Consider the following 12,074-nt stretch of genomic DNA (forward strand, 5'->3'; position numbering starts at 1 on the left):
TTGCATTAGCTAACTTTTCTTGTACAGTATCTAAAATGCAGTTGGAGGTCATCCTGCATCACGCAGAGTTTTAACTGGGACAGCTTTGCTATTTTCTTCGTATACAAAATAACAAAGTTTCCTGTATACAAAATACAATGGGGTTTATCCTAATGATTGGCTGCAATTGGAGCCTCCTTTGGCCAAACAGCTTAGATACAAATTGCAGTTTTGAACAGGATAAGAATTCAGTGGAAATCCTAATTTAGGGCTGAATTTGCTCTAGTTTCTTAATAATTCTAATAGCTCAAAGGTTCTATTTTGGGAACACTTCTTTTTATTGCTTTCATGGGTGAAGAGAACATGATGCTTTGGATTACTTTATCAGTAAGCAGTGAGAGGTGATTGGCCAAGGTAATGGCTCTCACATTAGTCGAGGACAAATTACAATGACAACAAATAAAGTTGGAGCATTTTCTAATAGTGTTACACCTAATAGAAAAAAACACATTCGAGAAAAGAGGCTGAAACAGTATATAAAACAAAGCAGTTAAATATTGATCACATTATACATTATCAACCTTGATACAGGTTCTGTGTCTTCTGTCCTGTCTTCTAAATGTGTTGTGGCCAGTAGGAGCATAGATACTGTATCAACAGCAGAATGGGTTCAGTCAGTTTTTAAAATAGCCTGAAATAAATCCAAACAGGGTTAGCCTATGCCTTTTCTGTACGTTAATGCAAGGATCTTTGCTGTGAGTACATATTTATTTCTACCACTTTAATGACTGCAGTGCCCTGAATTACAAAATGAGACTAATCAATCCCAATTTAATGCTTAAATGCATTTAAAATTGATTTTTTTTGCCGGCACCAAATTCAACAAAGATCAGGTCCAATCTCTCGTAAGTTGTGTCAAACACAGAAAGACTTAATTATAACTGATGGGGACAAAATACCTCACAATGAAAAATAAAGACTAAAAAAGGGAGGCAGTGAAAGGCAACGTCCTTATCTTGTCTCAGTAATAATTCCATAATTCCAGCGCACATCCATTAGTGAGCTTTTGGCGACACTGAGGGACTGCCGTAATTATTGAGAGATGGAGAGAAGAAAAAATAAATCAGGGAAGTCTAGACCTGTGGTGAAGGCAGAGAGACTAACAATGTGCGTGTGAAGAGACAAAATGGGAAAGGAAGCAAAAAGGGAAAGGGACTGCAGAAAGCCCTTGGCCCCCTGCCTGCAATCTGCAATCTGCTGATGGCGAAGCTCGTGACGAGGAGGTGCACAGCGTCCATTTTTAGCGATGAGGTCATCTTTAATTAACAAAACAAAGAGAGTCAGCTGTGTCACTCCAATCTGTTATCTGCACCCATGCTCAAGGACACCGTTTATCTCCATATAATTCAATCTCTTTGAATGAGGGCTTATCGACGCATTGGGGTGTATTCTTGGTCTCAAGCAATGATGGAGCTGTTACATAAACAGGGGAGGGGGATACCACTGATTCTGATCAGAGAGCACATATGGAAAGAAAAAAGTTATGTAGAGGTATGAGATGGGTGTAAGGAGCGGTAAAGCAGAGGGAGATGTTGAGACACATGTCGTGTGACTCAATAAGATGGCAGCACGAGCTGGAAGGTGTAAAGTGGAACTAAATTAAGGGCAAAGATCAAATGGCTAATCCGTTTCTGAGTCCAACAGTACCAGCATGAGGTGACATCAGTGCTGCGTAGCCCTCAGTGCAACTGCTGTCTGGCTCCCTCCGTCTCTCCTCCACACTGTCTTTTCTCCTTTCCCAACTGTTTCATCTTGTTAGACCATTTATCTTTGTTCTTCTCACTTCACAACATCTTTTTTTCACATTTCGATACAATCTTTTCTCAGTTTTCATTTGGGCCATTCCTTTTAACTGACCTCTCCTGCCATAACCTCAGCTGTTCGTCATGTCACGGGATCAGGTGTTATGCAGCAGTGATGCCACGCGGCGACTCACAGGTGTTTTTTTAATTGTGCAGTTGAATGAGTTGTGGGGAGCACAGCACTGCACTGATGAACACATTCATAAAAAAGTGCCACCTCAGCATAACTGGGAGTTAAAGACAAGTCACGCAAATTTGCAGCTGATGAAACAATAGAGGGACTGAAAATATGTGATGACGGAATCCAGAAGCATTCTGAAATTAGCCAATAAGGGGTACTTTTTAAGCCTTTTATTGGAGATGAGTCCTTTAATTTTTGTCACCTTCAATTTTTTTTGTTTTTCCATGAAGTCACCATGAGATGGACAGAAACCAGAGCCGAAGGATGACTGAGAAATTCCTATTTTCTTACGGTCAAAAGAATATCTCGCATCCTTCTGAAAAACAAACTGTGGTGCTGTTGGTAGGTTGATAGGCTGGCTGTACCTCAGATGAAAAAAATTTTTAATCAAACCAGGTCAGTTAATTATCTATGGTCAGTTAATAAATGCCTTAAGAGGACATTCCTTCATTATCAATTCAATGCTGATGACACAACTTCATAAGCTTTGATGCTTTGTCACTTTTTTTTTTTTTTGGTCTTTTGCTATCATCAAAGTTACCTCTACAGATCTCAAACTGTTTTAACGTGCTTGCAAAATGTCTTGAATGTCACATATGAATGTTTTCTCACATTTCACAGCTGGTTTGTTGTTGAGGAGTCCTGTGCCACACAGTAATATACCAGCGCTACCTATCTAGGCTTCTCTGTGAATGCTGCCTCTGCCTTGTTGTGCCATCTAGAGGCCTGTGTGAAGCCCAGTGAAGCTGCTCATTGTGAGCACATCTATCATTAATGTGACTATAATCAAGGGAGCATAGAGGCTTCTAAGATACACAGAGCTCCTAGGGAATTAACAAATGTTTTCAAAGCTGGGGAACAATGAGCTATGGGTAATTAAACTTGTAGTTACCTATTCCTGATCTAGTAGTGGCTTGTTGGTAGTTGAACTATGTTCGCATTTGTGATTAAATTTTCTTTTGACATTTTTGTAGTTAACTTCAGAAATTACATAAAAGTGAGGCACAAAAGAAAGGGACTCTTTTGTTTTAGCTTTGTTTCTCTATTGTAACCGAAGCCCCCCTCTGACCAGCCCCATCCGTTCTTTATTTTGCCCTGCCTTCTGTGAGGGAATTCATTCATCAGCTATCACCGTACACTGACTTGACCTTAACCTTGTGTTTGGGCAAAAGGTGGACATTGCTTAGTGTCAGTGACAGACAATGCCAGCACGAATACCTTCTAAATCTCAGCCTGAACAACTTACCAACGTCACGATTAGACACGTGCATTGTATCGACCACTAACAAAAGCAACATTTTTACTTGTAAACTATGTCTTAGGTAAACAAGTGAAAGCTTTTTTAATACCTTCACTCGAGTAATCTTTTGCTGGCATGGCAATACTTTAACCATCAGAGTTATACATTTACAAAAATGAAAAATATTGAATATGTTTCGATGTTCAGATTCTTGCGTTCTCCAGTTGTTCCTGATTCGCTGTCCAATGAAGCTATAAAAAGTTCATCTTCGTTTCTCACCACAGCTTAAGAGTCCAACTCCATTCACTATAACAAATTAGCCAGGAGAAATTATGGACCCTGCAGACTCGAACCAGAAGATGGAGACTGGAGCCCACGCTTTACGTCAATCAAAATCCATCAGCGGACTTCTTCTGAGACAACATGAGCAGCTGCTTAGTAAGCTAACCTTTAAGTAGGTGCATGAGCAACCTGACTTCTTCCTTTCTTCTTTGATCAGCCTAAACGGCCAGCGTTGTTTTTTCCAAAGCCGCCACCTCCCGCTGAGCCTGCCTTCCCCATGAGCTCCACATTCAAGACCTTGAGCCTTTTCTTTGTGCATTGAATAAGAATCAGAGTTTTCTTCATCAATGTTTGATGATGTTCTAACAAAGACCGCTCACCTTCGCATGAGACACATTAAAGATACTCTACATAAAGGGTTTTATTGAGGGGAGGAGCATTTAACTGGGATGAAGTGTTCAACACTTGGAAAGCGTTATAACTTTTACTGAAATTACAGTTGATTGAAGAATGCTTTTGACCATGCTGATCACTCTGGCAACCTCGCTAAACATCTGCTTAGTGTTCACCAGGGAGCCCGGATTGTGGCTAAGTATTTTCTGGAGTTCAGGACATTAGCAGAGGACTCTAAATGGAACAATGCAACTCTGCAAGACGTCTTGATCAAATTATTAAATGAGCGACTAAAAGATGACTTGCTTTAAAGGCTAAAGTCTCTCTTCTCAGTTCTCTCATTTCCCTCATCATTAAGATGGATGACAGAATAAGGGAGAGGAGACGAGAAAGAGGTACCCAAACACCTCGAGTTGTGTGCTTATCCCTGTCACAACCTCCAGCTCACCACATCACCTCTGAGAACCAGGTACACGATCGTATTACTGCTTTTGCGGACAAGCTCATGCAGCTTTGAAGAGCTTGTCTGACACCTAAGGAGAGACAGTGGTACTTACTGGTTTGATGAGTGTTTATATTGTGGTCATGGTGGTGATTTTGTGGCTAACTTTACGAGTTGGTTAAAAAAATTCATCACTGGGAGTGGATGCACTGATGAGCCAAGTCACGGATACCAACACATCACGGATACTAATTCCGGTTACGTTTATCAATCCCTGCAAACTCAAGAGTTCTGGCCACGTCTCTGTGCCATTACTAACTGATTCTGGAGTTGAAATTCATAATTTTGATAGTTCCCCAGTGTGGCTTCCCTGTGACTCTCAGGCCACACTTCTAGTATTTGATGGCAGATTATAAAATAATGAATCTTATGTTTCCCACCCTTTGAATCTGGTTTTGTTTGGCAACTACTGAAAGACAACAGTCTTACTACACATCATCTCATTCCTCAATTCCCCTTGATGCTGGGCTGTTCTTATTTGAAGCTACATATTCCTTAGATCGACTGGTAAGTTGTCAGGGTCTTTGGCTGGAGTAGTTTTGTCACTTGCCCTACCTGCGCTCAGCTTGTCCCTCCACTAACGTCAGACTGAAAGCTCAGATACGTCCCTTGTGCCAGATGTGTACTATGATTTGTCTGAAGTATTTGGTAAGAAGAGAGCCCTGTCCTTGCCACCCAACCGCTCGTATGACTGCTCTATAGATTTTTTGCCTAGGGCTTTCTTGCCCACAAGTAAACAGTACAACCTTAACTGTCAAAAATGGGTTATTATGGAAAAGTTCATCTCAGCCTTTTGCTGAGGATATAATCTGCCCTCTGCTTCTCCCTTGGGTGCTAGTTTTTTTCTTCAAGTCCAAACAAGATGGCAATGAAAGGCATTGCATTGTGTATCGTATAAGTGGCTGAACAACATCACTGTCAAAAAAGAATAATTTCCCAGCCACTGATAAAACTCTGTCTTTGAGCACTTGAATGGAGCCACCATCTTTACCAGACTGAACCTCCAAAATGTCTACCATCTAGTCAGAGTTAACTTGATCACTTTCAAGTTCTCATTAACAATTTGCAGAGTAAGTCTGAGCATGAGACCCATGTCCTCTTAGTTGTCGGATAACTGTTTGAGAATGTGTTGAAAAGTACAAGCTTAATGTGGAGCTTAAAACTGGAGTCAGTTTTTTTGGAGACAAAACTGGCCGGAGACAAATTCTTGTACATGTCTGTAAAAAGTATGAGAATGCAGCTAAAGTCAATAATGTAACAGAACCTGTTAATTCTGTTACTCCTCTGGCGGCCTCTTTAACTGCTGTCCTTGTAGATCTTAACAGGGACCTTCTCCACGTTGCTGTTGATCTCAGTTTTTCTAGCAAAGTGATACCCATTGCCGGTCCATTTTTCCATTTTGAACGAGGCCAACCCCAGGGTCTCCTCCTAAAATGTCATACATAATATATCTAACAAAGACGGTTTCAGAGGGGTCATCTTTGATAAGTATGAGAACCACCTACACTGGCAGCTTTTTGATATGTTGGGGCAGCATCCCCTCTCAGGCCAAATGACTCCTCTCTTCACCATAATTCTAAAGGTGAGGACAGGCATTCTTTGAAGGAATCAAAACTCTGCTGCTTGTATTACTACAGACATTCCATGACCAAAGGTGGGTTGAAACGTAGATGGACATTTCTTCACCTTTTGGATAAGCTGTCTTTTGACAACAGCAGACCAGTACAGTGGTTGCATCACATGATCTACTGTGGGCCAGTCCTGCAACACTTGTGAGTAACACACCAAGCTACGTCTCGACTTGAGGAACCAACTCGGCCTCTTTCCGAAGTGGGCCATCGATTATATTCTGGCCAAGGACCATGTGTTCAGAATCAGATGTGCAAATTCTCATTCTAGTGCTTGAACCAGCTAGAGGTTACAATGTAGTGAAGTCACTATCACATCATCTGCAAAAGCTAATATGTAATCCCGAGCCCTCAGAAGTGGACCCCCTTCACTCTGTTTCTATGGAAATTCAGCGCTTAACTCTTTGTATATTCTGTGATTAGCTCTTACCTTGACTCCTGCCATATTCCTCTGGCAAGTCTCTTAAAGTCCACAGTGGAATTCCTACAGATGGTCCAGAATACGGTGGATGGTCCTCTATCTTATCATCCAAAAAGGGCACGATGGTTCCGTTTACAACTGGGGTTCACCCAGTTTTGGAGTTCTCACTGTTACGGATACAATGGCTCTGTCATTGTACCTATTCTAGCCCCCTTCAGAATGCTGTAAAAGCTCTCCTGGAGGTGAGAATTGAAGACTTCTCGGGCAAAAGCTTTTAAAAAACTATTAGACCATCACTGTATATTTGGGATCCCTGTGTCCAGCATTCCTACCTGCTATCTGGTCTAGCTCTCCATCAGGAGTTGATCAGTTGATAACTGAGCTTTTCTCTTCTTGCAGATCTCCAAGACATACAGTCACAGACACGATTGCACACTTAGAAAATTGCTCATTGACGTGTCATGTATTGGTGCCAAGTGCCAGAGTATACTGCACAAAGATTGACCAATTGCAGAGGCCAAGGCAGTATTTGAAGCAGTCTTACTGAGCAATCATGGTTGATGCAGGATAAATAACTGAATAGGACAACCCTAAAAGACGCACACAATTTGACATGTCTTTTTTCACAAAACACAGATCTTCATGACCTGCTTTGAACAGATGTGACACATCATTACATTTCACCATGCAGGAGAGATTCACAGCAACATTTGCGAATATTAGTTCAAAAGAAGATAGTGTTTACTGCAAGGAAGTTCAAAGACACTAATTGCATCCACTCATGCAGGAAGTAGCTATGAATGAAAAAACCTTAGTCAAAAGGGTTCCACATTACATCATATGAGTCAACTTATTACTTTTTAACAAATATCCCTGCATGCCCAAACTAAGGTGATGATAATTTGAGAAAAAACGTTACTGCTGCCAACATGCCTAAATTTTCCTGAACTTCAACTTGATTTTTCATATGTAATGGCATGTGGGAAATTTAAAAGGCTGTATGAGAACATACCTAAGTATATGTAATCCGTTTAAAAATCAGATTGCTTTGATGGCCATATGGATATCAGGTACAGTAAGATAACACAATACGAGTATTTTCCTGATGAGACATCACAATCAGGCCACGCTTGATATTACAGAAGCCATATCTGGGGACCTATCTATTCTCATCATCATATGACCGAGCTTTACAATAGAAAGATACAGTCACTCCTGCTATTCTACATAAACATTGCTTTGGAAACCCACTTAAGGTTGCATCCAAGTGTCTGAATCTCCACATTCAGTCTCTGTCTGCCATCTGTATAAGTGTGCACATGACTGAATGTGTATGCTCTGAATGTGTGACTCATACTCAGCATGGATAAGTGTCTGCGTGTGGCTGTCTATTCTACTTCTCTCTCAGATACCGGCCTAATGCAATGTGTCAACTTTCAGTGGATTCGGATGTCGATGCAGCCTCAGCCTCTGTGGATACCGGCACCAGCTGAATCCCATCTTCTGCAAGTAGGCGTTGCCTATGCTGCTAATGTTGGTAATGGTCAAAGTCCCATCTCAGCATGTTGCTGACTATTTCATTTCTTGTTGAAATCTTGTTTGTATTGAGATGCATGACCATAGTTAGTTGTCAGTTCTGCTGGCTATTCTCGATGTGTTATTTGACATTTCGGATGTTGTCCAGAATAGACTGCTGAAATGACAAGGGGACTTATCTTTGATTTTTTTTCCTCACGATTGTCAAATATGTTTTAACCGTTATTCAGTCGAATAATCCTTTAGTGCGTACCGAACCCATGATGCTCAACTGTAATCTCACTGGTTCAAATCATCTTGCAGTCTTGGAAAATATGAACAGGGATAATGAAGGAGAAACACTTGCTTTCCAAAAAACCACTAAGATGCCCTCAAGCAAAGTATTTATCCCTAAATTGCTTCATGCTTCTCTAGGGCCAACAGTAGAGAACTGGTTTCACTGGCAGCTTTCAGGGGGGAAACTCTTTATGTGTATCTGTCTGTGAAAGACAAGAGGTGCTGTGAAGAAAAGCATAGAAGAATGGCTGAGCTTGAGAACATGTAACTCTGGAGATTGTTACTTTGTATAAACAATGTTGCCATGGTACACGTCCAAACTGGAACGTTTCTTAAAATTCCTGTAAGCTTTGGGTTTCAACATCCATTCCCCCAAAAGCTGTTTCTGACATGGTTGTTCAAATCCAGAAATTTCTAAAATGATTCAGTGTAAGTGAGACAATTGTATTGTTTAAACACTATTCCCTTTTATTCGCTGAGTCCAGGGAATGCGATCTTGTCGTTTTATGAGGGAGCTATTATTGAATAAATCTACCGCCACAGTCCATTCCAACAACAATGATCGTTCTGAGAAACTACTCCTTTTAGTATTTGCTGCTAAAATTGGAGCCATCCAGACCCAGATGAATTCCCGTATTGTTCAAAGGATGTTTAAACTCAAAAATAGGTAAAAAATGACTGCCTATTAACATTACTTACTCATCACTAATAGTGTCACATGCAGAACGTGAACACATATACCGCTGCACTCATCGAGTGTAACCATTTTTCTTATCAAAATTCTAAGTTCTATGGGTTGAAATTTATAGAATGACAGACATAGGATGAGACAAAAAGTTGAAAACAATGCATCTGTTCTATATCTGTTATAACAAGATTTATAGTGATGACTGGCACATAGCAAAGTGAGTCACCCTCACCATCTGCCCCTTCGTACCTCACCTCTGCCAGCATGCCTGTGTCTGGCTGTCTGTGGCCCCTTTTTTTTTTTTTGCTCACTGGTGCCCACGCTTCATCAGCACTCCTCCCAGGGGTGATGGATGGCCTGTCCATACTTCCTGATGTCTAGAGCCAGCTTCTTCCAGACTACCTCATTTCTCCAATATTATTAAATCTTGCCCTTTCCTCTGACTCACGCCAGCCTCTCATCACAACAATGACCATTTTCCTCACCCCCCCAACACAATGGTTAGCACCACGTGGTGTCTGATAAATTGCCCTTCGTTATTTTCTCCTGTCCTCAATCTAAGGTTCTGCTTCTGTTCTGTGTGAGTTTGCTCCAAGTACAACTTTGACTCTACGAACAATTTCTCTTGTAAATTCATAGAACATCTTTATTCCTCTGGTGGTATTCATCCTCCATCTCTTTATGATTTCCATTTAATTTCTTCATCACCATTTTGACAGAAAACAGAGAAGTCTACATTTTGATCTTAAACCTGAACTCTCGAGTTATCAACGAGTTAATTTCTCATCAAAATTCTAAGTTCTATGATAACCTTGAAATAACAGGATGAATATACTTTTAAGGAATATGAATAAATAAATAAATAAATATATAAATATGTTATGGGTTACAGACGATATCGAAAAAAAAATCTGTTACGTTAAACTAGGAATTTAAGCTTCTCTACCTGTGTAGACCTCTGCCTCTGATGGATCCTCTATTCGTTTATGTTGGATGATGTAGTCGGAAACTTTGCAGCCAATCAGAGGTTCCACGTCCATCCACTCCACAGCCACAGTTGTGCTTGAGGGCTCCAGGTAAGGGGCTAAGCGCAAACTAATGAAGCAACAAAGAGATGACAAGGCTTAATATCATGGAAGTATTAGCTAAACCAGACATTTTCCATACGTATGGCAGATTTTGATTTAACATGGTATTCTGTAATTTACTTTTTTTCCAGCTGGAAATCCCATTAAGACATGAAAAAATAGACACTATAAAAAAAAAAAAAAAAGAGAGAGAGAGAGAAGGCAAAGCCTATACCTGATATTACAACAGCCAAAATATTATTTTAATTGCTCTAACAAGCTTTGTGCATGTCACCAATGTGACCATTTTGATGGACTTCTCTTCACAAACAATCGGTTGAATCTCGGCTTGGACTGGGACTCTTGTACACTGTGACTGTGTTTCTTATCATCATCTCTTTGGAAGATCCAGTGCTGCCCTTGGCAAAGTTCTTCTGCTGCCTTTCTAATGTTTTCACCCATAATCTTGATGTAGCTCTCTTGTCTCATGTTGCCTGTAGTTCAAAAAGGTTGCCTTGTTCACTTTCTTTTGCCAAATGTAATCTACCACCTCTCCATCATACAAATAATATTGACATTAGCTTTCGTCTTTGTCTAGGTAAGCTTTTGTGAAGGCTACGGGACGTTTTTGTGTTCCTGTAAGTCCCAGCACTGTCTGATCTACCATTAGATAAAGAACAGACTAATCGGGATTACCTTGGTCACGATCCTTGGACTTGGGCAATACTTGGTAAGGAGGATATTAAGATTCAACAGGAAAACATTAGGCATTCTGGAAAAAAACCTCCAACGGAACAATGTTGGAAGGTGCAGCAAATGTGGTCGTGAAATGGTTAGCAGAGAAAAATAGAAACATTATGGGACAGCCATCATTTAGTCCAGGACTAAACACAAATTTGTAGAGGGAACTAAAGAACAGAGTGATGGCAAGAAAGCTTTTCTTCAAACTTAACTTCAAAGACAAAGAAAATGTTACCTAGAGGATCAGTCCAAAATCTTGACAAAAACGTTTTAGCAAGTATAAGAACCATCTGATTGCTTCAATGGAAAATCAAGGTTTGGGCATTGATTACTAAGATGTTTATCAATAATTTGACATTTCTATTTAATTGTAATTGTAATTAAATAGCATATTAGTGATAATTGTAAATATATAAATGAATTAAAACAACAATCACGATATTTAAGAATTTCTTTTCTTTGTGACCATTCCAGAGAGAATAAACCTATTGTTGAGATAAAAAAAAGTCACGAACAATCACAATTTTTTAAAAATGATGAGGGCAACTGTTCACTGTGTAGGTATGACCCAAATATGAATTCAAATCTTGAACAAATCTCATTAGATCATTATTGCACTGATGTAGAAATTGCCGCACCTTCTAACATCTCACTCAACAACAGGCAAGCAGCAACACTGAACAAAACAACATTCCAATGCCACATGTTTTCCAGCAGTGTTCCCTGTGCAGTTTTTCCTATTTAATCCCTCAAAAGAGATAAAAGAACAAGATTTCCATTTTCCCTACCCTGCAGCTGTTCCTGTGACAGTGGCATGAAAGTGGTAGGTTATCCTTTTTTAATAAACTACGCCACTCAGGCTCATCCTCATACGGTACACATGGTTGATAATGTGCCAGATACTGTCTAGAGCTGGAGATGAGGTTGCTGCAGTGACTCTTCTTGTGTCCTTCAGTGCCAGGGCACGGGCCCAGGAAAAGCTAAACCAAACTCTAGTCGTGGCACCAATTCCAAAGCCACAAACCACAGACAAAACAATACAGGAATAGACATTAAGTGTGTGCATCTCAGGGTACTTGGGCAATACTTGTGCAGCATAATTTGTAATTTGCTTCCACAGTATCAACGCATAGGAACAATCTCAGCAAAGCTCCAGGATGTCAGGTCTCATGCTCGCCCCACCGTGATTTCCCCTAAAATCTGCCTTGAAAATTCAGCTTAATATACATCAAGAATAAAGAATAGGATAAAAGATTAATGTGATTAGAACTTACATTG

The 12,074-nt window shown here is 40.2% G+C and overlaps 1 protein-coding gene across 2 annotated transcripts in view; it reads right to left on the reverse strand.

Moving 5' to 3' along the window:
* astn2 (astrotactin 2) overlaps positions 1–12,074 on the reverse strand; it is a 285,626-nt gene that overhangs the window by 32,092 nt on the left and 241,460 nt on the right. For both annotated transcript variants that reach the window (XM_075456540.1, XM_075456539.1), the window contains exon 19: positions 9,935–10,083. In XM_075456540.1, coding sequence (XP_075312655.1) covers positions 9,935–10,083 — 149 coding nt within the window. The remainder of the gene's footprint in view (positions 1–9,934; positions 10,084–12,074) is intronic.

This window comes from Odontesthes bonariensis, chromosome 22 (assembly GCF_027942865.1).
Source record: "Odontesthes bonariensis isolate fOdoBon6 chromosome 22, fOdoBon6.hap1, whole genome shotgun sequence".
Classification (NCBI taxonomy): domain Eukaryota; kingdom Metazoa; phylum Chordata; class Actinopteri; order Atheriniformes; family Atherinopsidae; genus Odontesthes; species Odontesthes bonariensis.